At 41.1% G+C, this 25,347-nt stretch overlaps 3 protein-coding genes across 8 annotated transcripts; 1 reads left to right on the plus strand and 2 right to left on the minus strand.

Moving 5' to 3' along the window:
• Positions 1-248: 248 nt before the first annotated feature.
• stc1l (stanniocalcin 1, like) lies at positions 249-2,288 on the minus strand. Its single transcript, XM_071543986.1, has 5 exons — positions 2,174-2,288; positions 1,716-1,858; positions 1,523-1,630; positions 1,336-1,439; positions 249-543 (listed from the first exon to the last, which is right to left on the minus strand). The coding sequence occupies exons 1-5, from the start codon at positions 2,286-2,288 to the stop codon at positions 249-251; spliced, it is 765 nt and encodes a 254-aa protein (XP_071400087.1).
• Positions 2,289-7,184: 4,896 nt separating this feature from the next.
• Positions 7,185-19,644, minus strand: LOC139665048 (cGMP-dependent protein kinase 1-like). 6 transcript variants are annotated; one of them, XM_071543996.1, is made up of 20 exons: positions 19,459-19,644; positions 18,070-18,191; positions 17,488-17,554; positions 17,292-17,391; positions 15,475-15,588; positions 13,757-13,862; positions 13,574-13,637; positions 12,466-12,543; positions 11,418-11,512; positions 10,856-10,921; positions 10,615-10,689; positions 10,280-10,382; positions 10,051-10,190; positions 8,986-9,075; positions 8,773-8,914; positions 8,120-8,283; positions 7,824-7,946; positions 7,607-7,669; positions 7,412-7,478; positions 7,185-7,280 (listed from the first exon to the last, which is right to left on the minus strand). In XM_071543996.1, the coding sequence occupies exons 1-20, from the start codon at positions 19,642-19,644 to the stop codon at positions 7,185-7,187; spliced, it is 2,061 nt and encodes a 686-aa protein (XP_071400097.1). The 6 variants fall into 6 exon arrangements, with proteins under 6 accessions (XP_071400097.1, XP_071400099.1, XP_071400098.1 ...); XM_071543998.1 differs by having other exon boundaries at positions 10,286-10,382; positions 18,070-18,181; positions 19,449-19,644; XM_071543997.1 differs by having other exon boundaries at positions 10,286-10,382; positions 18,070-18,184; positions 19,449-19,644.
• Positions 19,645-20,992: 1,348 nt separating this feature from the next.
• On the plus strand, positions 20,993-23,949 carry LOC139665062 (L antigen family member 3-like). Its single transcript, XM_071544016.1, has 3 exons — positions 20,993-21,109; positions 23,219-23,347; positions 23,456-23,949. Exons 1-3 carry the CDS (start codon positions 21,048-21,050, stop codon positions 23,568-23,570), a joined length of 306 nt encoding a protein of 101 aa, XP_071400117.1. The 5' UTR covers positions 20,993-21,047; the 3' UTR covers positions 23,571-23,949.
• The last annotated feature ends 1,398 nt before the right edge of the window (positions 23,950-25,347 follow it).

Here is a 25,347-nt window from a genome sequence, read left to right on the forward strand (position 1 = left end):
GTATCATCCCAAATAAGTATAATATATAAAACAGCAATTATTACCCCAAATCACCTTCTAAAACAATTGGCTGCAATAGGTAATCTTTATGATAAAAAGAATCTGAGGATAAAGCTTGTGTCAGTGTGCATAGATGTAAGTGTATGTGGAAACAGTGGTGTGTTTAAGGCATCCAAGGCATACATGCATGTGTGTGTGTGTGTGTGTACGTGTGTGTGAGGGAATATGCTCTCGAGCGTTAATGTTATCTACTTCTCCCCCTTGTACTCTCTCTCCCGGTCGTCCACGGACCTCTTCCTGGCGAAGAGGTGGGTGGGGTCCCGGCCCCGGAGGCTGGGCTGGATGTTGAAGACGGGCATGTTCCTCCAGCTGGCCGGGTTGCTCTGGGCGGCGGCGTTGGCCCCCGCCGCGCAGGGCTTGTTCTGGAGGAGCAGGAAGAAGGTCTCCATGTCCGGGCCCAGGCGGGAGATGAGGCCGGCCCGCACCGCCGCCACCGTCTGCTCGTCGCAGGCCAGCAGGGACTGGAGCAGGGTGCTGTAGTACCTGCAAGGGGGGGCCGAGAGAAACCTTTAGTTCACACTGAAGACTGCACTACCAGGCAAAAGTTTGGACACATGCACTTTTCTTTATTTTTACTATTTCCCACATTTTAGAATAACAGTAAAGGCATCAAAACTCTGAAATAACACAAATGGAATGATGCAGTGACCAAAAAAAGGGTTAAACAAATCCAAACTATCTTATATTTTAGATTCTTTAAAGCAGCTGCCCTTTGCCTTGATGGAAAGGCAAAAGGCTTTGGAAAGAAATTCATACATAGGATCAACTTCACTATTTATATTTGTCTGAGAAACACATTTCAAGCATTTAAGCAGAAGCCTTTAGGTCAAAATGGCTTTACGGTCATGAAAAACATTTTGACTGAGTGCATAATCTTGATATCTCCCATCTGTTCTATGTGAATCTATGTGACTCTCATTTTTTGAATTGCCTCTTTGTTTATTTATTTACTTATGTATTTATTTTCTCTCTTCCTTTCTTTTTCCCCCCCTTTGTTGCTTGTGAATCTTTGCACCACTGATAAAATAAAAGGGGGTGAAATAAAGGTTGGATGAAAATGATGTGATCGCAGCAGACAGCCAGCGCAGACTGAACTCTATCCAAGTGTTTGGCTCTCTCCTTAACCAGCCTATGGACAAGGCCTAGGCCAGGGGGGTTCCCCAAGTCCCGGAAAATGTTCTGTTTTCATCTCAATGACTTATTTACCCCTGTTTATTCTGTGTATTAACGTGAACATAACAAATGTATTAAAAGCAACACATGTTTACTCCTCACCTGTTGGGGAAGTGAGCAGGCACCTGCACCACCTCTCCGATGGCATCGGGGTTGGTGCGAGCCACAGTGCAGATATCCAGACTGTTGTAACACTCCTCCTGGACCTGTGCAACACAAACACATCAGCCACGGACCGGAGAGGACGGTTATTGTGTCTCTGTGTGCGTGTGTGTGTGTGTGTGTGTACCTCAGCGATCATCCTCTGGAAGACATTACAGCGGCGGATGGTCTGGAACACTTTAGAGGTGACTCCCTGGGCAATGCAGCGCAGACTTTCCTTGACAAATGTCTTACCCTGTACAACACAAAACATACATGGGTTAGAGACAGATAGACAGATAGATAGATAGATAGATAGAGAGATAGATGGAGAGACAGACCTGAGTGTTGAAGGTAGCAGCTGTATGGAGGAAGAGCTGGCAGATGTCGTGCATCCCATCGGTGTCACAGGTCGAGTTCTCCAGGCAGGCAAACACTCCACAGCCCACAGCTACAGCACCATTCAGACACTTGGCCACATCAGCTGAAAAAACAAAGTTAGACACACACATATTTAGATACATAAATAGATCCATATGCATCGATATTCATAGATAGATAGATAGATATTCTATGTTTAAGAGGATTTACAGTAAAAGAGTTCAGCAGTAGAAAAGCCCTCTAAGGCATCTTCAGTTTGGCTGGGAAGAGAAAAGGGCAGAAACATTCCTGCGCTATGAGTTTCCATCCAGTAAAACCACTTCAGCAGGGGGAGAAATCCCGAGAAACAAACAAGTTAGTGGCCAAACACGAGGCAATAAAACACGTCCCCCCCGTTTAAAAATACCACGTTACTCACATGGGCTGTTCGCGGAGAAGCGCGCCCGGCGGGGTGCAGGCTCCTCGGGGAGCAGCTCAAAGCAGCCGGCGGTGCCGAGGACGAGGAGGAGGACCAAACCGGATCGTGCCAGCATTTTCTCTGATGATGTGGAAAGAGTTTTTTTTTGTTTTGTTTTATGTTGTTGTTGTTGTTGTTTTTTTTCTTTTTTTTTTACCAGGTTTTTTCTCTCCCCGCTGCTGATGTGCTGCCTGTCCCGCTACGGTCCCTCAGCCCCGTATTTATATTGAGTCCGCGCGGGACCGGCCAATCAGAGCTCGCCATCTCCGAGGAGGGGGGCTATTAATGGTTTATTCATAGGCTGTAATTAAGCCACGGCCTAATTGAATATTTCCACATTCCAGGAGACTCGACTGCTTTCCGTGCGCGCGCAGTTATTCAGGGGGATTTTTAACGCGATAATAAAATATTAATTAAATGAACTATATAATTCCTTACAAAAAGAGTCACATGTGAAAACCCACGTCTCTTTTTTTTTTGCATTTTTTTTTCACATTTGTCAATATTTGTTTCACGTGTGAAAACGTATTTCAAATGCAATAGGACAATTCACTGGTGAAAATGTCAATGGGAAATTTCAGATGTTTACATAAGAAAATGCGGCTTTTCACATGTTACTTTTTTCTAAGGGATAATAATAGTATAGTAGCTAGTAATAATATTAATAATAATAGGCCTAATAATGTGCCACACTTTTTAAAAAATACACTTTAGGCTACAAAGTGCTTTAACAGTCAAATAGGCTAAAAGCAAACACACTCTCACTAAAATAAAGTTAAAAAAAAAACAACTGCTGGATAAAAATATCACAAAAATAACGTAAGGAAAGTTTATGAAAGTAGGTTTTAAGAGATGATTTAAAAAAAAAAATGCTACTCATTCTGTCAACCTATAATACCCTATGGCACCATGATGAAACTAGAGCAACTTCCAGAGCGGAAACAGATCGGTGTGAGTCTTGTTTTTTTTTTAGACTCGTTGCATAATTGTTCCATAATGTTTGACAATTTTACAACTGCAACACGCTTTCCAAAAATAGCTGCAAGTGGGAAACGGATATGTGAGGTTATAATTCCAGTCACGTTCCCCGCTGTCCTGTGTAGTGGCTCAGCCGAGTGGAAACGCTGATCAGTCATTGTGAACGCAGCAAGAAAAAAAAAAAAGTATATGTCAACGTCCTCCGTGAACCTCGCAGTAGAAAGCCCTTTTGAGAAAAAAAGCCCTGGCGCACACGTTTAGCGGAATTTCATGCCAGAATAAATCCCGTTCAGGTCTCTGTCGCATGTTCCAGCATAGCATTTTATGTGATTTCCTGAAATATGTCTGGATAAAGAGGTTCCTTACAGTCTGATCCTTCTATCCCCCCCAATCCCTCCGGCTGTCTCAGCTGAATCCCCGTCTTTCCCATTGCCAGGTAAACACCCTGAAGGCACCGGCGCTCAGAACAATGGACCCTAACAGCTAGAGTTGGACCGATATGGGGCCAATACTGGCATTTTATTTAACATTTGGTAACACTTTATAGGGCATTGGGTTCTCAACGTGGGGTCCGGGGACCACCAGGGGTCCTTGCGGGGGTTCCAGGGGGTCCCCAGCAAATTGATGAATTGTTAAGCTTCAGCATTATTTCATTTACAAGAAGTGAACACAATTAGAGAATGTAGAAGAATGACTGTTTTGATCATAGTTTCTCTGTTATCTCTCTACCTACAATACAGACAGTCATGGGATTCTGGACAAAATCATATCTAGCAATAAAAATATTCTCAGGTTTGGGTCTGAGAGACAAAAACTCATCAAATGGGGGTCTGTGGCTCTAATGTGGACTAAATTAAGGGTCCTTGATGTGAAAAAGATTGAGAATCACTGGTATAGGGAACACATAATAACTATTAATAACTTGGTTATTAACATGCATATTAGTAGTGTATTGGTTCATTATCAGTCATTAGGAGCCACTTATGAGCACCTTATTCTGCACTATTGTATTCTACATGTATACCCCATTAACTATGGGTTTTCCCTCAATAGTTAGTGCTTTATAGCAGTCAGTAAGGAAGTTGTTGTTGTGGCTTTTAGTATGCTTTGTTCAGTATGGGGCTTAGGTGCTAGTATCAGGGAAATTATCAAACTATTGAGGGAAAACCCATAGTTAATAGTTAATATGTGTTCCCTAATCTAAAGTGTTACCAAAATTTGATATGGTCCACCTCTGATATGATGGATATGCTGCAGTTTGATTTATATTTATTTGTAGAATTGATCGATGCTACACTGGTTGTCTATGGCAGTGGTTCTCAACGTGGGTTCCGGGGACCACCAGGGGTCCTTGAGGGTTCCAGGGGGTCCCCAGCAAATTGATGAATTGTTAAACTTCAGCATTATTTCACTTACAAGAAGTGAACACAGAATGACTAGTTTGATCATAGTTTCTCTGTTATCTCTCTACCTACAATACAAAATCTCATCAGATGGGGGTCTGGGGCCCTAATGTGGACTAGATTAGGGGTCCTTGATATGAAAAAGGTTGAGAACCACTGGCCTATGGGAATTGATTCCAATGTGACATTTTGATCAGATTCCACACAAGTATGCATGAATATGTTTTGTCATTATTAAAAGTATAATTTGTCCCATGGTCTAAATGCTGTTTCAGAGGCTCTGAAGAATATGATGTTGGGGGAAACACTGAACACTTACTGGCACAAAATATCATCCATTGGCAGCTTCAGACATGCAGTGTATTCAAACCACCAACTGCAGGCTTTTTTCTCTTGGTTCTTTGGATATTGTTGACATCAGCATTTTCCTATAGCTTGCAGATTAAAGTTATACAAGTTTTATTTCCCATTATTTAACCCTGATTTATCCAGATGACGGAGGATACATGACTCATGACTCTTCACCTATGGTCAACGGCTGCACCATAACAAGCCGTGTTAGGAATGTAGTGTTGGCGATGTGGAAAAATTGGTGTGTCTTATCTAGGTGTCTCTATCTGCAATTTGTGAGAGAGCCATTCCTGGAGGTGGCTGGGTTTCCATCATGGCCTGATTTACCACAGAAACCCAGTGAACCTCGCAGCACTCTGCTGACTTCATTAGCCTTGAGGTTAACGGGCAGTGATAAGCATCTCCCAGCTCTGACGCTTTAGTTTTCATTAACTCTCACTCTCCAACTGCTGTAACCCTTTTCAAACGTTTCCTTTGTCCGTGAATTGAAAAGAAATCCTTGAAAACGAGAAGCTTTTCACAGCAGCATATCCATTTATTTCTACTCAGACGTTTCGTATTGCAATCTGTAATGAATTAAATTCCCTGATTGAATACAAAGCCTGAACGTACACACTCCTGGAATTGTTATTCCAATTGTCATAGACACAATTCAGTCTGAAGAATGAGAAACAAATATGTTGATGATGATGATGACGATGATGACAATGTGACAGTCGGTGTGGGGAACTATGCTGAAAATGTGTTTTAGCAGAGTAATACTCTGTGCTGAAAAAAAGGATTTTGTCTGTCAAAGTAGAACTATTATGAAAATAATTGCAACCACCTCTATATTGACGCAGGCAATACAGAGAGTAAAATGAACAGAGAAGGTTCGATAGGGAATCAAAGGCAAATAAGGAATCAGTGGTGCAAAAATTGAAAGGTCAATCTCTAAAACTCTGATTATATCTTATTTTTTGTGTCAAAAATGTAAACCAAATGACACTAAAATGTGATGTAGCTCAATACTCAATGCACTACAATGTGGCTGAAATGCAAAAAAAGAGTGCTACTATTGGCTCAATTACATAGGCTAGTACCAACAAACACTGGCAATTGGAACATCAAGGTCTGGAACAACACAAAAAAACTGTAAAAGCGAAATAAAAATCTATACAAACAACATTTGAAAAAGGCTGAATGAAAACCGCTCAGCTTGGATTCAAGGTTAACTAACAAAGGCCCAGTCACATTCATATTAGAGACATTTGAAAGGTCAGCAAGGCCTAATGACAATAGTCTGCTTCTCCAGCTATAATTAAAAGTTGTCTGAACATGATTTCCTCCTCACTCCAGCTGAGATAGCAGGAAGCAAGATCACACTTTTTATTATTTCCATGAATGAAAGGGAGCAGTGAGAATACACACTTCCTTAAATCCATCATCTCCTGAGTGTCCATAGTGTGACCAAGTCAACTTTGCTCGAATCCCAAGTCAGTCTCAAGTCTTGAGGTGCAAGTCTCAACTCTAAATGTAGATTATCAAGTCTAGTCCAAGTCAAGTCCATGTCATTAATGTCAAGTCTCAAGTCTAAATGTAGAACAGCAAGTCAAGTCAGAACAAATCAAGAGTCCAACAACAATTTAATATCTTAAAGAAAACGAAATATCTAGGACTTTTCAGTGCAATATGGTTTTAATAGGATAAAAACTTGGTAAGAGCATCATGAGTTTGATTTCTAGAATCAGTTTCAGCTTCAATAAATTCAATCATTCCATACAAATTCAGAAAACAGAATTTAAATTCAGTCGTCTGCTGGAACAAATCTCATCACTTTCAATCTGAGTCATTTACACAAACACAAGATCTCAAGTCAAGACTTTAGAAACCTTTTCAAGTCGTCAAAGTACAAGTCCCAAGTCACCAGAACCCAAGTCAGGTCAAGTCTCAAGTCTTCTCTTCATGCATCAAGTCAAGTCTAGTCAAGCAATTAAAACTGACTCGAGTCCAAGTCATGTGACTCGAGTCCCCACCTCTGGTCCATATAGCTTATCATAGATAGTTCACATATAATTTGTGCGTGCTTCATTCTGAGTTCCCACAATGTTATCATAGGGTTATAATATCAAATGAGCATGACTTGATATTAGCTGACACATGACTCAGACTATATAGCTGTAGCTCTTTCTAAAATGGCTTCAGTTCCTTTTCATCCAGACCATCCTGCACTCCTGTCGCTGTCCCGTCAGCATGGACTGTTAAAACTCAAGGTCCCAACCGGACTCTTCATCAGGAGGGACGTCCGTGTCCTCAGGGAAGTAGTCGAAGTTGCTGTTGTCCAACGGCCCTTCCACCTGACAAAACAACACAGGAGGTTCGCTCTTTTGCGTTCTTTATATTCTGCAACCTGTTTGGTAAAGGGATTGTGTGAAGTGGAGTATGTATGTGTGTGTGTGTGTGTGCAAGGATGATGTAGGATACCCACCGTGGGCGTGAATGGAGAGTCTATGGTTCCCTGGCGGAGGCCATCCCAATTGAAACCCTCATACCACCTGAAGGACAAGGACACGTTACCATGACTACATCCTCATCTCCCACTGAAAGCATTCACAGTGAGAGTGAAAGGAAAAAAAAACAAAACATTCAGCTTAGTGATCATGAAACATCTTTACTGTCTCACTTGTGTTTCTGGATGTTCTTCACGCCATTTTTCTGGTTCCCGAGCCTCTCTGAAGGATTGTCCCTGAACAACACACACACACACACACACACACATGCACGCACAAAGTCATTCATGCAGAACACACAGCAGAGTGAACGGTTTGCAAAGATTGTTTAGGAGAGAGACCAAGTCCTCTATTTTTACTTTATGCACCCAACTAAGGAACATGGACAACCTGCAGAGACGTTTGATGAGGTTAGCAGCACTCTTGTTGATCTTCTTGGGGAACTCAACCATGTCGATGCCTCTCAGGATGATGTTGTAGGTCTTCATGGGATCAGGGCCTGAGAATGGAGGACTGGAGCGGGAAGGTGAAAGCCAAAGAAAATGGTTATTGTGTTTTTTTCAGCCCAGGACCCAAACCGAGTGAATTTAGACTCGCCTTCAGACCCAGTTCCACAAAACATTCTGGGTCCTACGATGCGAGAAACACTCTGTCACGATACCGAATGACCATGTTCGCTGCAGTACCTGCCACTGAGCAGCTCATAGATCAGTATTCCCAGAGACCAGCAGTCGGCTGAGCTGTCGTGGCCCTTGTTCAGGATGATCTCGGGGGCCACGTACTCCGGGGTCCCGCAGAACGTCCACGTCTTCTTACCCAGGCCCACCTTCTTAGCGAAGCCGAAGTCCACCTGGGTGAGGAGAGACACACACACACACACACACACACACATGCCACAGATGGAAAGCACGGCTGGAAATCCCCGTCCCAGCGAGTCTCCGACCGTGAATAGATGCTTCACCAGCCATGTGTCACCAGCATGTGTTTCCCTCCACAAGTCACCAGACCTCAACTGAACCCCCACTGAACATCTAAAAGAGTGCTGGAATATTGTGGATTCTCAAACTCTGCAAAAACATGTAGAATTGATGCCAGACAGAGTGATTAAGGCATACCAAATATTGACTTTCAGTAAACACTAAAGAAACTTTTTCTGACCTAGTGAAAAATTACGTAATCTTGCTTGAGACATATCATTCGACTAAAAATGTGTCTCTTTTTTGATAGATGATGAAACAAAAGAGTTCTTGGTTGGTTGCCTTGTGGTGATCATTGACTGGAATTCATGCTTTTTATTTACCACTGGAGCACATTGTTCAGTACAGTACAGTGTTCATACCAGCTTGGCGTATCCCCGCCGGTCGAGTATGATGTTCTCCGGTTTGAGGTCTCTATAGATGATTCCTCTGAAGTGAAGGAAGGCCAGAGCCTCGATGACGCAGCCCGTGTAGAACCGAGTGGTGCTGTCGTCAAAGGAACCCCTGGAAGAGAGGCAAATTTTCGAAGGCCGTTGCTGATGATTTCACAGACTCGCAGACACACACACACACACCTGTCTCTCAGCACCGTCCATAGTTCTCCTCCCAGGCAGGCCTCCAGCAGCATGTAAAGATATTTGGAGTCTCTGAAAGTCCGATACAGCCTGCAGAGAAGATAAAGAGGTGATTTAGAGGTGTTAAAGCTGCACCAGGCAAGGTTTTGCAGTAAAAGTACACCCATCAATAGAGGAGAGACCCATCAATTCACCCTATATGCGCCAATGAAATTCTGGTGTGGGATATGGACACTTCTCTGCCCAGAGGAAGTGAGAAATTGAAACTTGTGAAATCCAAACTGTCTCCTAAAACAGCAGTGAGCAGCACTCCTGACTCACCAACGTTAGATCTTTTCCTATCTTGTCTCTTTGGTTTCCTTCTTTCCTTCCTTCCTTTGGTATAAAGTGTCACAGACTGGCTGGGTTGGTGAACATTTTTTTTTTTTTTTTCAATCTTTATTGAAAAAACATTCAAATATACAAACAGTGCGGACATGTGCTCAGCATAGTAGTATACAAAGAAACAAGAATATGAATTTAAATAAATAAATAAAAGTAATAATAAAAATAATTTACCCCCCCAAAAAAAAGAGTTGGGATAAATAAACTTCATTAATATAAAATTATGATAAAAAAAAAAATAAAGAGTTCACCGTACAGTTTGACAGTTTCATTACTTTTTTTTAGTGTTTATAAGTTTGAGAGTCTTAATATATTCATTAAATTCACATAAAAATCTAGTGAAATTGGGGGCAACTTTTGTTATTTTGCATTTATGGATGTGAAATTTACCATATAGAATCAATAAGTTAACAATGTTATATTTATCTTGTTCAAAATGTGTAATGTGTACATTTTTAACCCAGGTTGGTGCACATGAGCGTGCTGTGTGCAGTTCACTGACATCACCTTACAGGATTTCTGGAGTTCAGAGCGTTCAAACAGTTGCCTCTTGCTGCCATTTAGGGCCGCCAGCGTGTGAAGTTGCCTACAGTGCAGCTTCAATTACAGTCCCTGAGCATAATTAGGTCTGAGTATAATACCTCTCCTCTGACCTATAGGGAAGGAAAACTCAAGTCTGACCTGACGGTGAAAGGACTATGAGCCTCCATCATGATGCGGCGCTCGGACAAGATGTGACCCTGCTGGCTGGTGTCCAAGATGTGGCGTTTCCTCAACACTTTCATGGCGAACGACTGACTGGGGTCACTCTTCAGCTGCACCTGAACACACACCCAGACATGCACATTATGCGTAGCATGTGTCCGCGTGTGATCGATTTGCTACGGCACATCTTCTTCCTTGTATATACGCTCACCAGTTCTACACGACTGAATCCTCCCACCCCCAGAGTGCAGACGACATTGAAATCACTAAGCGACACGCTGGAGAAGAAGACGGCCTCTGCCTCCAGTCTACAGAGGAGAAAAAAGAGGAGAAAGAAAGGGGAGAGAGCCATGGAGGAGTCTGCAGGTTTTCATTCCGACCAACCAAACGCTACAGTGCTAGTTCCTCTTCTCTGGTTGAAGCTGCTGTAGTGTTCGGTTGGGATGAAAACCTGCAGAGTCCACTGACTTAGAGGGAACATCAGTTATATCTGTCACATATGAGCACATCTACTTTATCTATATGTATGGATGTACATACTTTGCCTTGAGCTCATCACTGTCATACTGCTTGTTGTTGACTTCATCCAGCCCTCCAATCAGCTGTTTGAAGGACCTGGGACACAAACACATGAAAGAGATGAACCGAGGACACCAAACCGCACTGAAAGGGTAACTGCAGAGTGAAACCGCGCTAGTCAGAGTGCTGTCTGTGTTGTGGACCCACAGGCTCCACCACCAGATGACACAGATTGCTCAGATGAACAAAGAGAATCACTTACTCTCTATCAGTGACCAGACATGTGACATCTCCCAAAGCCGTAACGCTGGCTGTGCGAACGTCCTCACTTGAAGGGAGAGGGAGAGAGAAAATGATCCAGTTAGTTTGTATAGCGGATGATTGCTTTAAAGACAATATCCACCCTAACACAGAATTGGCCTATGTTGTATGGCCCATTTGATATCCAATAGTGTAGATCGTTAAATTGAATCTCCTCTGGGGATGCACTTTATCTCCACTTCTGAACTTTTCATCAACTTCATCTCATTTTTTTTTCTATCCGAGGGAAATTCCACCGCCTCCCACCAGTGCCCTGTTAGCACTTCTGTGAAATCAGTTCATTGGTGAAATCCGTTCATTTGGGCGTACATTTTCTAAGTCAGCAAACTTTGTATGCCACTCATTATCGGTGGAGCATTTCTTGAAAGGAATTTTTTCATGTCTAACTTTTGGGGCGAGGTGACAGCAATCTGAGCAGTCAAAGATAGATTTGATCTTGAATGATGTATATGATTTGTGTGTGTGTGTGTGTGTGTGTGTGTGTGTGTGTGTGTGTGTTTCACCCTTTCAGAGCCTGCTCTCCAAACCAGTCCCCTTTGGAGAGAGTGGTCAGGAACACCGGCTCCTCATTGGCTGATTTCTGCTGGGCAACCTTCACCTGTGGACCAAGGTTATTATCGTTAACGAAAACTAACGAAATAACGAAAACTAGGTGTGAAAATTTTTTTTTGTTAACTGAAATAAAAATAAAAACGAGGCTTTACATAAAACAATAACTAACTGAAACTGTATTGTGTGTTTACAAAACTCACTAAAATAAACTAAAATTATAGAGAAAATGTCTCTAGTTTTCGTCTTTGTCAATTTATTTCATACATAAGCCTAGTATTTTGAATTTTTTAATCTCACCCCTGACAAATACCCCATATTACAAAAAAGACTAAAACTAACACTAAAAAAAACTAAACTAAAACTAAGCATTTTCAAAAAATAAAAACTAAACTAAACTAGCAAACCCGCTTTAAAAACTAATTAAAACTAAACTGAAATTGAAAACAAAAAGTCAAAACGAAATAAAAATAAAAACTAATGAAAAATGCAAAACTATAATAACTTTGCTGTGGACGTCATAGGTCACGACTTTCATGACTGGGAGCTACAAAAAAAAAAATGGCTTCCTCCCTCCTTCAACATTGGATATAATTACATTTTCAAATGATTGGATAAGTGGAAGCACAAAAGCCTTTCATTAAGATCCAGTTATGAGGAAATCTTTTTCTGTGTGAAGTGTGTTTTGAAGCTGGTTCAACACATTTGATCAATACAAGCAATTACCAATTACTAATAATTTCTATTTTTTTTTTAAATTAAGGAATTACAAGTCATTTCACCATCTGTATTGCTTGGTAATGACATGTACCATGTAGACTTAAGCCTATGGTGAAATCTATACGTTACAGATGAAGGCTACCAAGGAAACTATATGACCTTCCGGCTCTGTAATCACCTACAGTATTTCCTCTTCCCTTCACATCTGCCATTACGCTCATCTGCAATATCTCCTAATATCGTTTCATCATTCTCCTGTCATCCTCCTGCCCTCCTCCTTACCTGTCCTTCACTGATGATGAAGAATGTGTCTCCGGTGGCCCCCTGACGGATAATGTAATCACCTTCACTGTAATGAGTCTGAGGAAGAGGAGAGAAAATGGGTGTGAATAGTGTAAAATACCTCAGATTACTGAATAAGACAAATGATGGGTCTGAGTGCAGAGGGGGGAGCGGGGTAAGATGAGCCAGTTTTTACTCAAACTGTTATCTTAGCAAGGAAAAATGAGACAGAACAAAAACAAATTCTGACTTTAAACTCAGAATTCTACGGAAGCGTGATGCATTCACTTGAGAAAAAAAAAATCTGCTCTGTTTTTCTGAATTAACGAGATACCTCAAAATCCTGCGAGAAGCTCTCACCTGCATGGAGTAGCCTACCGTCGCAATACCATCTATATTACTTAAAGACACGAGTATCTCCCAATGTTTCAAACCGAAAGCAAAATAAAACTGGATTAAACTAAACAGGCGGGACATGTTTGCTTCCATGAAATCAAGTTCTCAAGTAGGAATGAGAGCTTCTCTTGGGATTTTGAGATATCTCATTAATTCAGAAAAACAGAGACAAATTATTTTATTTTCCATGAAAACTTTTCTCAGAATTCTGAGATAATTATCTTGTTAATTCAGAAAAACAGGGCAATTTTTTTTTCTTAAGTGAATGCATTACGCTTCCGTAGAATTCTGACTTTATTCTCAGAATTCTGACTTGAAACTCAGAACGCAAATAAAATATTCCACATGTGGCCCTAATCCTCTTCCATAGGTAACAGATCAACATTTATTGCATATATGTTTGAATGTAGCTAAATCGGGATTGAGACAACAGACATTAAACAATGAATGTAAAAAAAACACTTTTTGTTGCAAAAAAGCATTGCAAGCATTTTATGAGCGTAAGGGGATGGCTCACCTTACCCCGCTCTCCCCTACTATTTTTTGTCAGATGGAAGTGCAGTTGGCAGTGATAGACATGGATGCAAGCATACTGTTGATTACAGTGTATGCACTGGTTGTATGTGTGATGATTGTGTGTGTGCGGATGCATGTGAAAGAAGCAGTGTGTGTGTGTATGTGTGTGTGTGTGTGTGTGTTTGAAAATCGTCACCTCCACCAACACATCAGCCAGTTTACTGAGAATGTCCTCAGGTAGCGACTGAAAAGACGGCACACTGGAAGCGGAGGTAAGAGTAAGAGACATGAGAGTCATATAGTGTGTAAATGTCACTAAACTATGGCAAGAACCTACAAAAGTACAGTGATGGGCACGTGTATGAGTTTGTTGGTGTACCTGCGGAGGAACTCCATGTACTGGGAATGTTTGATCAGACCGGTCCGCATCATTATGGTCTGGAAACCCTGTCTGTCAATCGCCCAGAGCTTGATGTCAGTCAGGGCTGAGGAGGGACAAAGGAATACAGACGGAGACAGTGTTTATTACAATGTCCAATATGCTTTTGAATGATTTGTAGGGCTATAACTACGTGTTCTCAACACACACGCACACACACACACACACACACACGCGGCTGTGGCCCTTTGTCTCATGTAAATGGTCGATGTGTGAAAGTTCCTGAAATAATTGCTATATTCCTCCATTGAAATGCCATCAGAAAACTCTTTTTGCAACCTGTTACATAAACATTGACTGGTTTCTATAGGTTTTCCAGTAAATTGAACAAGCTACCTCTATGAATCAATAAAAAAAACAACAACTAATTAATCGCACAATTTGCTGTAATAATTAGTGATTAATTGATCTTTTTTGGATATTTAAACATAGAATGACCAAATTAATCACTAAATCACCAAATTAATGTTGACTCAACACAAAGGAGGTATATTTTAAACCCTTTTTTAAGCATTTTCTTCAATCATTTCCAAGTTCTGAAGTTTACTGGTGTGTCCATTCAGAAAGCTAGTTGTGGCCTCCTGCATAGTCTGTTTTAAATAACTTCATGGATCGCAATACTTTCATTTTTTTTTTTTTACCTTTTTATGTACTAACTAAAAATGTTTTCACAATGCTCCTGACCCTGTCCTCCTGCCACTCCTCTCACTACCAACAACAAGGAGCCTGATGGAGAAGTATCGTGAGGAAATTGATTTCTTTTCACTCCATCCTCTGATTCAAACTCCATTCATTTAACAGCCTTGCCTATATTGCTTCTCTTTCTTAACAAACAAACACACACACACACACACTTCTGAACTCCGAACTCGCTAATTGTAATTGCCCAGACATGCAATTTGAAAGGTCGACCGATTGCTTCAGTGCTTCATGCCTTATCTCTCTCTCTCTCTCTCTCTCTCTCTCTCTCTCTCTCTCTCTCTCACCCACACTTGAATGATATTGAACCACAGAAGGCCACTGATTGAAAGAGGCAGAGAGGAGAAAAGGCGACCTCAGAGCCTGTGGCCTTAAAGATAAATGAATTCTGCAGTTCTGCCAGAATCTCTCAACCCCACACAGCCAAAAAAAAAAAAAATGAGAGCGATAAACAAATCTTTAGAAAATAAGATGTGTGTGAGGATTCTAATCACTTTGTCTGATGTACTAACAACATAGCACACATATTTTTTTATGGTCTGGCTCTAGGCTTCCTCCCAGTACATCAAAGTGCATATGCTTAGACACACACACACACACACACACACACACAGAAATCAATTAGACACCATATTTCACCCCAATCCATCATCCTAAACACTGCTGTCACACAGGAAAATAAAGGGATTAGAATTGCAAAGTGCCAAGATGCACTTTAACCGAATCAGTGGGGGAGCAGAGGGAAAAGGTGAAAAAGCACAAAACCTCTTAGTTTAGTTTTATACCTTAAGCTCTCTTTAAGGTTCATCATAAACTCCAGTAAGTTGCACAAAACCCACTTATCTCCCCGCTCAGGGAATATCCTTGAATAAATCTGCAGATAAGGAAAGATCCTTAAGTCCTGTGTGTGTGTGTGTGTGTGTGTGTGTGTATATATGTGTGAGTGTGTGTGTGTTTACCTGTCACCGTTGCCGTGCGAGTGCAGTTGTACAGGATCGCCAACTCTCCGAACACTGTCCCTTGACTTATGGTGCACAGTTTCTTTCCTTCTTTCGTTACCTCAACCATACCCTCTGTGCCCATACACACACACACACACACACACACACACACACACATTCGCACACAAAGAGAAGGGAACACAAACAAATGAAATCCATCCTAACCAAATACCTTCAAGAGAGATTAATTCTTCAAAAGAGATGATTGTGCATCTATTTACAGCCTGAAAAAATATGATTCTGAACAATGTCTATTCATAACAGGAGGATCAACAGCTCTTATTTGAACAGTCATGAGGGAGCAGACAACACAGCAGCAGCGCCAGTCAAAGTGAACAGACTGCCTGTCCTTGAGGGAAACGAGAAACGAGTGAAGAACAAGTTGATTGTGAGAAGAGAGCAGCGGAGGTGTCAGGAACATATGACTGAACTGGAGTGGAGCTCCATGATAGTGATGGAGGAAAGAGTTTCTGTGCATTTGTTCATATGTGTGTGTGTGTGTGTGGTGAGGTGACACTGTAGGGCCTCCTTTAGAGTTTTATCACCTGGGTTTATACAGCTGCCCAGACAGTGAGCTCACCATGATATCACCTAAACTATTGGTATGATATATGTCTTCAATAATAGCTTCTTTTTTTTTTTTTCAAAGATTGTGAATCACATTTCTGCATTGTGGTAGGAGGGCATGAAAGACTCAATGGTATAGGTGGTTTTGCCTGCTGACCCAACAAAATACCTGAAAACGAATGAAATGAAATATATATTTTAGGGCTGTGAAAATTAATTAATTAGTTAATTTGAAGTGTTCAACGCATTAAAAAACGCAATTGATGGAGTATTGTTTTTTTCCATGGTGCAGCCGAGGGCAGAGTTTCCCATACAGAGGCAAAATCAAAAGTTGGTTAATGTATAGAAATTGATCTAAATGGATCTCTAATGCACCTGATGTCACATCACGTCATGTTCGTTATTTGGAGATGCACAGACAGCAGACCAGCAGCATTGAACTCAATCCAACAGTCTCCCACTGTGAAAAACGAATGTGACATTCCACAATTTGCTCCAAACTCTCCTGTGTTAGTAACAGTAACCTGAGAACTCGTCTTCTGCTGCCCTACAAACTTTAACGGTAGGAAACGTTATTACCTTGTGGTATTTAAGTAACCTGTACAGGATCTGTGCTTGTTTTCTCACAGCAGCATGAAGCAGCATGTCAAGTCAGGCAAGTAGTCTGTCTGCCATCCACAGTTTGTTAATGGGCCTCTAGAGGGCGCCGTGGGTCTGTACAGGATCTCTACTTTTTTTGTTTACTTCCTGTAGTGGCTGACCAGCCAAGTCATCCTGGCTAATGATGGAGACGGACAAAGATGGAGTTTTAGGTGGAAAGTTTCAGCTGGCACTTATTATTTCAGTTAGTGCATATAAAGGAATCTGGCTTTCAAATTGAATTTTGATGGTTTTGATGGAAATGACTGGTCTGTAGTTTTCAATTAAAAAGGATTGTGTTTGTGTTGATTCTTAGTTAATTTGGCGATTAAATGATAAATTTGGTCATTCTACGTTTAAATAACTATGATTACAAGCTTCAGTCTTACGAAAAGAAGAACGATTAATTGTGATTAATCACAGAAAATTGTGCGATTAATTAGTTGATTGTTTTTAATCGATTCACAGCCCTAATATATATTTGAACTTGACCCTGATTGACCAACAGCGTGCCCAGACCTTGGCCTTCAGCAGTGTGACCAGGGCCTCACCCTCTGTGACTGTCTTACCCTCCAGAATGTAGACCGTGGAGCCGTCGTCTCCCTCCTGGATGACACAGCAGCCCTGGGTCAGACTGGTGGGCCGCATGCAGTCCATGATGGTCAGGATCTGACACACAAACACACGTTGGCAAACAGACTGGCACTCACAAACAGCTTTAGGGGGGTCAAGATTTTAATAAGACTTGAATGAAGTGGTCATTACCTGCCCATGTTCCAGATGCTTCATGAAGTCATTCTCCAGCAGAGCCCTCTGGATCAGCTCTCTAGACCTACACACAATAGGATCAGTGCATGTGTGTGTGTGTGTGTGTGTGCGCGCGTATGTGAATATATGTGTGTGTGTGTGCTGTACGAACCAGTAATCCCTTAACATAACCTTACATTTTCATTAATTTACATGAATTCACCCCTTAATTCATGCGAAATTCCCTTAGAATTAATTATGGGAGTTATTAATGAAGGAGACCCATCAGAACCTCCTTAAACACCCCTTTAATCTTGACTCCTTACTTTCTAAATTAATGAAAAATTCAGAGAGACAGGGACTTTTCCATTAATTTCCACGTAAGGCATGAAAAATCCCTTAATTTCTAGTGTCTCTGTCAATCAATCCATGAAAAAATCCCTTAAAAACCCATGATACTGACCTTAGTTTTTTAAAGCTATGTTATTTCTAATGGTTAATGGAGAAATGAAGGACATTTCAGGGATCAAATTAAGGGGTTTGGTTTCGTAGTGGTGTGTGTGTGTGTGTGTGTGTGTGTGTGTGGTTGTCTATACTCACTCCTTGGTCTTGCTATAGCTGTTGAGCGTGACGTCTGTGAGCTGGGAGGGGTCCAGTGCTGTGGGCTCTGCTGAGATGGCCTGTCTCTTGGTGCGCTGAGGCTCATCAGGTACTGCTGCAGACTGCCCCGCTGCACCTTATGACCCACATACAAATCCATACACATCACCCTGTGCCAGTCAAGTCAACACAGTCTCATGAGCACTGATGTGGTGGCAAGTAACCCCACTTCAGTTTGATTTGCAGAATAGTGTTCACCCACATTTTTAGGCTGTCATGAATCTGAGATACTTTTTTGAACCAGTAATCCCTTAAAGTACCCTTACATTTACATGAAATCACTGCTTAATTCATGCAAAATCCCCTTAAAATGAGCTAAGGGAGTTATTTATGGAGGAGACCCCATCAAAACCTCCTTAATGTTTGATTCCCTACTTTCTAATTTAATGTCAAATTCAGGGAGACTGGAACTTTTACATTAATAACTCATTAAGAACCCTGTAAACCTGCACAGAAGGCATGAAAAATCCCTTAATTATGAATGAATAAATCCTTTAAAAACCCACTATACTAACCATACCTTTTTAAAGCTGTTATTTTTAGTAGATAATTAATGTTTATGTAATGAGAAATGAAGGACATTTCAGGGATAAAATTAAGGAGTTTGTTTTCGTAGTGTCAAACTTAACGTTATAAGAGTTATAGGGTCTTTTAAATCAATTCTATTATGAAAATATAAATGTGTTTTGTTTATATTGGTGAATTTTTGCCATATGATGATCACGACTCTGAATTTACCTACCATTTAATTTACTTCACTGCTTATAAAAACACCTTTTCACTATCTCGGTTGCTTTTGGAGCATCATTTAATGAATCACAAAACCAAACCCCTTAATTTTCTCCCTGAAATATCTTTAATTTCCTATTACATCAACATTAAGTATCCATTACAAATAACAGTTTAAATAAAGTAAGGTTAGTAGCATGGGTTTTTGAGGGATTTATGGGTTGATTCATGGAGACACTAGAAATTAAGGGATTTTCCATGCCTTTTATGCATGGTTTACATGGTTATTAATGAGTTATTAATGGAAACTTCCTGTCTCCCTGAATTTTACATTAAATTATACAGTAGAAAAGGAGTCTCCTCCATTAATAACTCCCTTAACTGGATAAAAAAAGGAGGATATTGCATGAATTAAGGGAATGAATTGAATGAATGTAAATGTAAGGCTATTTTAAGGGATTACTGGTTGGTAGAGTAAGATAATCTGTTTTTTCTCATGTGTTGTAAGGTTTTAGCTCCTGTGTCAGATAGCATGCGCTCTCCTCCAGGTGTGTGAGCGGCAGGCATGTCGCTTTGCAATCGGCACACACCTGCATCCGCCGTGTCCTCGGAGCCGGCCGGGCGCTGCGCGGCGCTGCGATGCCGGTCCAGCTCCACCTGGAGCTGCCTGATGAGGTCATCCTTAGTGTCCAGCTCCAGCTCCAGCTCGTCGATGAGGGAATCCCGCTGCCGGAGCTCCTCGATCTTCAACTGCAGGGCCAGCTGGAGGTCCCTCAGGGTGCCCATGCTCCTGGACGCGGCCATGCACACGCGCATGCACGGCGCACATCCACTTATGCTGTGCGGAGAGAAAATATGAAATATGACATGGGGTGGTGGAGGGGACGGGGGGGGGGGGGGGGGGGGGGGGGGGGTACAGAACTTGTTACAGCAGTAGAAAACGTGTCCTGTGGGCTACACAAAGTTTGAGAGAGAGAGAGAGAGAGAGAGAGAGAGAGAGAGAGAGAGAGAGAGAGAGAGAGACTCACTTTTTCAGTCAAACGTACCAATTTTCAAAACGCCAATATTGGAGTATAAGTAATAATCCCCCGGTCCGGTTGAGGAAGAGAAATCCTAGTCTCTGGTGTTGCCGACTATAGAGCGATCTAGCGCCTGATTTTCTCTGACCTCGGCGGTAAGAAACAAACAAAATTATAGGCTATATTATGCCGATCTCAGAAACGAAGGTGCATTTTCTGTATTCGCGATGAAACAAACCATCTTGTGAAACGGTAAACCACATATCAGCCAGCGCCAAAGCGTCAGGACAGACGCTCGGAAAGGAGGATGGAGAGACGCGCAGTCAGCGGATGCGCACAGCTGAGTCTGACAGCCCGTACTACAAAAGAATACATTTTACATACAGACTAGACTACTGCAGGGTGTGATGTGGAGATGTGCTTCAATGGCCAGAAATCATTAATATTTCTAATATATTCCATTATGGACCTATAGTGTCTGTAGTAGTCTACCCAATAGTGACTTCAGTGACCCTAACCTACTTTATTGCATTTAAATTTAAATCTCCTAGGCATCACTATAATATTCTCGTGATATCCCACTAATAGTCCTATAGGGACTTACAGTGTATTTGTTATCAATAGTCTAGTGAGTTTATAGTGACCTGCTATTTTATTTTTTATTTTTTATTTTTTTTTAAATCTCCTATGGTATTGCTGTAACATTCAGATGGTATTCCCATAGATGTATAGTGTGCCTATCATTCACTTCAGTGAGTTGATAGTGACCTTATCACTATAATATTCCTAAAATATTGCTGAGACTTTAAGTTTTGCATGTGATATTTGAATATCCTTCTAAAATGTGTTACATGATTTCTGTAGTTGTTTCTCGCAAGGGAGGAGTCAGATCAGACGAGTCCACTCCGTTACAAAGGCAGTTTTGTCAGTTATGTCATACTTTGCAGCTTCTTTAGCCAGCAGGTGTCGCTGTCGTATAAATCGTTGGACAAATGAAAGATCTGATGCCACACACACTCACACAACGTTTGAACTGTAGAGGGCAGCAGTGCGCCGTCGTTGCGTCTATTCTGCCAAAACCCAACAAGATGAAGAAGACACAGCAGCAGCTTGGTCTGACTTTTGGCGAAAGCGCTTTCCTAAAAAAAAAAAGCAACTTAATGTACTTAAATGACAGCTGTAATGGCGGCGCCCAGCAGTGCAAACAACCATGAGTCGGGTAAACTGGAATTGTATCCTTTTACGTCCGCTCAGGATGAATTTAAAACCGTTTATTTCTATTTGTTTCTGTACAAAGTGCTGTTTACATTTCTTATGCATATTCGCTGACGTTAGAGTCTGCTAACCGTTGCGTGTTTGCCTGGCTTCTTCCAGCTCGTGAGCGATAATTTGGCGGTATTACATTTGTGTTATTGGATATTAAACAAGTGACGTGAGTTTTAAGTGAACCGTTGATCTTCAGCATATTTAAATGAATTAAGTGGGTGAAGGCTGCATGGAGAGGCGAGGGATTGGATGGCAACTGCGGGGTATTTTGGCACAGGATATAACCTGGGGACACCAAGTCATTTGTCAGCGCTTCTGAAAAGTAAAGTGTATTACATACCCATTATCAGGTGAGGGGAAGAAGTACTAGCTTTAATATATAACTATTGTTAAAGTAGAAAATATAGCCTATCCAAATCATCATTATTGCTTCAGACTCTTTGTGTAGGACAGTGATTCTCAACCTCTTTCACACCAAGGACCCTAATTTAGTCCACATTAGGGCCCCAGACCCCCATTTGATTAAATTTTGTCTCTCAAATCCAAATCTGAGAATATTTATATGATTTTGTCCGGAATCCCATGACTATCTGTATTGTAGGTAGAGAGATAACAGTGAAACTATGATCAAAACAGTCATTCTTCTACATACTCTAACTGTGCTAACGTCTTGTAAATGAAATAATGCTGAAGTTTAACAATTCATCAATTTGCTGGGAACCCCCTCAAGGACCCCTGGTGGTCCCCGGACCCCACGTTGAGAACCATTGGTGTAGGATATCCTGACTCTTAACTTAAATGTTGGCTTCTGGTTCTAACAGCACTTACCTTTACAGATGCATGGGTGATGTACCTTTGTGGAGAGATTATTGTTCATATATGACTCTTCTTGCAAGAATAAAACTGTAGCATAACACATGGTAACAATGATCTGCATTACTAGAAATCTGTAGCTCTATATTTTTGCTAGTAGTTAATACTTGGAAAGTTAGTCTAACACAACAGACATCGCCTTTTCCAGTGCATTTACATGGTTTTCATTGTCTTATGTAATCCATTTTTGCATATCTGTACTAATTTATTCTCACTCCACCATATGGCTGACTGAATTTTTTATTTTACCAAAACACAGAAGATCCTATCACCCAAACCACCTGCGGAGGTGGTCAGAGATGCATTCCAACTCATTAACAACAAAGTGTAAATGCAGTGCATCTCCAGTTCACATATAGCAACTATAAGAATGGAACTGAACTTTCACACATGGATCCAGCTAGGAAGCACATGCAGATCTAACAGGCAGCAGGCAGCTTGGATAGAAACATACTTGTCAAAAATTGTCAGGATACTTATGGATGGGAAGGAAACAATGTGTTTACTGTCCGTTTTAAGCACTGTAAATAGGCTATTATGTGTGTTTTGGTGATGGAAAGATAAATCTCATTTCAATGTGCAGAGGCGGGGACTCGAGTCACATGACTTGGACTCGAGTCAGACTCTAATTGCTTGAGACTTGACTTGATGCATGAAGAGAAGACTTGAGACTTGACTTGGCTTGGGTTCTGGTGACTTGGGACTTGACTCTGACTTGTACTTTGATGACTTGAAAAGGTTTCTAAAGTCTTGACTTGAGATCTTGTGTTTGTGTAAATGACTCAGATTGAAAGTGATGAGATTTGTTCCAGCAGACGACTGAATTTAAATTCTGTTTTCTGAATTTGTATGGAATGATTGAATTTATTGAAGTTGAAACTGATTCTAGAAATCAAACTCATGATGCTCTCACCAAGTTTTTCTCCTATTAAAACCATATTGCATTGAAAAGTCCTCAACCTAGATATTTAGTTTTCTTGAAGATATTAAATTGATACTGGACTTGATTTCTTCTGACTTGACTTGGTGTTCTACATTTAGACTTGAGACTTGACATTAATGACACGGACTTGACTTGGTAATCTACATTTAGACTTGGGACTTGACTTGAGACTGACCTGGGACCTGAGCAAAGTTGACTTGGTCACACCTCTGTCAATGTGTATACCTTGGAATAGCTGGCTTCCTTGACCATGCTGCAGCTCTCTGGATGTTCCCTTCCCCTCTTCTCAGGAGGCCTCCATCGCTCTCCAGTCTCTGTCGCCGGACCGAGAGCCGCGGAAAGGCGGCATCAGCAAGCAGCTCACAGTCTCTGGCAGCACGTTGTCTGTGTGAGCGAGACGGTTCCTCCTCCGCACTTTCTTCAGCCTTTGTCTGAGAGTCAAAAGTGTTCATGTGCGTCACCTCCCGTTCCCCTCTCTTCTCTCTTTGTCTTCCAGGAGGTGGAGCGCAGACGAGGCTCGGATTCTCCGCGTGTCGGTGGGGTCGTTTCTGGACCACCTGTCCCTGGTTGTGGAGACCATGGAGATGTTCGGTCCTCCTGTTCCCCAGTGATATATCAAGATCCTGGACTCTTGCCCTTAATTGCATTTCTGTTATGACTCTCTTGATCCCTCTTATATAGGGCTCAGGTGTAACATCTGGAAGAAATACGGGGGTAAACACCCAGACAATATTGTGATTGTCTACAGGTTTTGGTACAGGCTCGAGTGTTTTATTGTTTGTTTTAAATGTGGAAATCTGATTGGTTGGTTGTGTAAGTGGAACTAAAGGGCAGATCACAAAGATAGCTAGAATATATTTGGGTTTTCACTGGTGCTCTTATGGATGGTGAACTAAGACAAATAGCTTATCTTATAATTGATGTGTCCATGTTGTACAGCGATTTGTTTTGTTTTTTATTGAAGAATAAACCTTTTTACTTTTGAAGGATTATTATTTACCTTGAAGCAGAAATGTTTGGTCAAAATGATTTGCAGTCTTAGTATTGTAATGTTCCAGGGAAATGATCACCCATTCATAACTTCAATGAAGAAAACATTTATTTATTTTGCAAGATGGTGAAAACGAGTGTATACAACAGTGCTATTTGGTATTGTTAAGATAATGGCAGAGTAATATCAATAGGTGAGTTTGCAATGAGAAAATCAGACAATCAGCAACAAAACAGCCTCGGAATAATATCTGGTTGGATTGAATGGGACTGCAGTTCCAAATAAAGTAGTTTTAAAGTTAATTATATGAAAATAAATTAAGTTGTTTTCAGCTACCTAATACCTAGTGTGATGAAAACTCATAGATTGCTGACAAGAAATCAGGGCCTATAATTCAAAAAGCCAGAGATTTGATGCATGACAAATGCTAAAATCTACTTTTTACAGTGTCGGCTACAATGTAAGTGGACTGGCCTTAAAGTTACCTACTTCTCAAGTATATAGCTGAAGTCATGCCTTATCCCACATGTGCTCCATTTTCAGTGTTCAGTTCTGTTAACATTACCTAATGAAACACTGAATGATCACTGCATCTCTAGAATGAGGAAAACAATCTTTAGGTTATTATATAGTTTGGTAACATGATGTTCCAGGTCAAAGACTCAAAACAAGATTGTTTTTATTGCCAAAAGAGTTAATATGGGAGAAACATTACGGGAGCCTGATTCTGCAAAGGGAAATATTTTCATACTTGTACAGATTATAGCACAGAGAAAAGGCCAGATAATATCTACAGTAAATATTAAAACAAAAGACAGAATTTCACATGAAATTCTTGGCTAATGGCTAGGGATAGCATTCACCCTGCCTTTTAATGTTGCCCACTTGCTATCTGAAAACAATCAGGCTGCAAGTAATTGATTTTAAAGGATTCTTAAAGTGGTCCAGTCACCTCATGGTCTTCTGTTTTAAGCCAAAGCACAGCTGACATGTTGATACAGTGACAGTCCAGCAGATGGCTCTGGGTGATCACATGTTCCACCCGCCTTTCTGATTTCCAGGTCAATCTTGTTTCAGAGCAGCATATAGGTAGAAGTTCTCTTTCTTGATAGCTGGTTGCTATCAAGAAATTGTATATTCCACTTTACTAAAAGTCACAACTTCCTTTTTACAGCTCTATTTGGTTATATATGAGGGTGCTCAGCCAAATATCTATTTAGCGGTCCTTGTCATAAAGAAGTGTGACACTCCTGTGATTAAGTTACCTCAGTATAGGCAAGCACCTTTCTCTGCTAGTAGGTCTAACTGACAGGATAATAATGCCAAGACGTCACAATGAAAAGGAAATTACATTTTAACATGAGCTACAGGACTGTCAGTGCTATAATGAAACTTGG

The sequence above is a fragment of the Centroberyx affinis genome, unplaced genomic scaffold (genome assembly GCF_046629955.1).
Source record: "Centroberyx affinis isolate AG114_WGS23_722 - 3 ecotype Tasmania unplaced genomic scaffold, CSIRO-AGI_Caff_v1 ptg004433l_1, whole genome shotgun sequence".
Lineage (NCBI taxonomy): Eukaryota > Metazoa > Chordata > Actinopteri > Beryciformes > Berycidae > Centroberyx > Centroberyx affinis.

Coding starts and splice junctions, on each gene's coding strand:
- stc1l (XM_071543986.1), bottom strand. CDS start 2,288: ATGCTGGCACGATCCGGTTTGGTCCTCCTCCTCGTCCTCGGCACCGCC. Junction 1,859..2,173: donor CTTCTCCGCGAACAGCCCAT/GTGAGTAACGTG, acceptor TTGTTTTTTCAG/CTGATGTGGCCAAGTGTCTG. Junction 1,440..1,522: donor TCCAGAGGATGATCGCTGAG/GTACACACACAC, acceptor TGTGTTGCACAG/GTCCAGGAGGAGTGTTACAA.
- LOC139665048 (XM_071543993.1), bottom strand. CDS start 19,644: ATGGGCACCCTGAGGGACCTCCAGCTGGCCCTGCAGTTGAAGATCGAG. Junction 18,206..19,448: donor CGAGGACACGGCGGATGCAG/GTGTGTGCCGAT, acceptor GTGGGTCATAAG/GTGCAGCGGGGCAGTCTGCA. Junction 13,638..13,756: donor TACATGGAGTTCCTCCGCAG/GTACACCAACAA, acceptor CTCCGCTTCCAG/TGTGCCGTCTTTTCAGTCGC.
- LOC139665062 (XM_071544016.1), top strand. CDS start 21,048: ATGACAGCTGTAATGGCGGCGCCCAGCAGTGCAAACAACCATGAGTCG. Junction 21,110..23,218: donor GAGTCGGGTAAACTGGAATT/GTATCCTTTTAC, acceptor ACCATGCTGCAG/CTCTCTGGATGTTCCCTTCC. Junction 23,348..23,455: donor TCTGGCAGCACGTTGTCTGT/GTGAGCGAGACG, acceptor TTTGTCTTCCAG/GAGGTGGAGCGCAGACGAGG.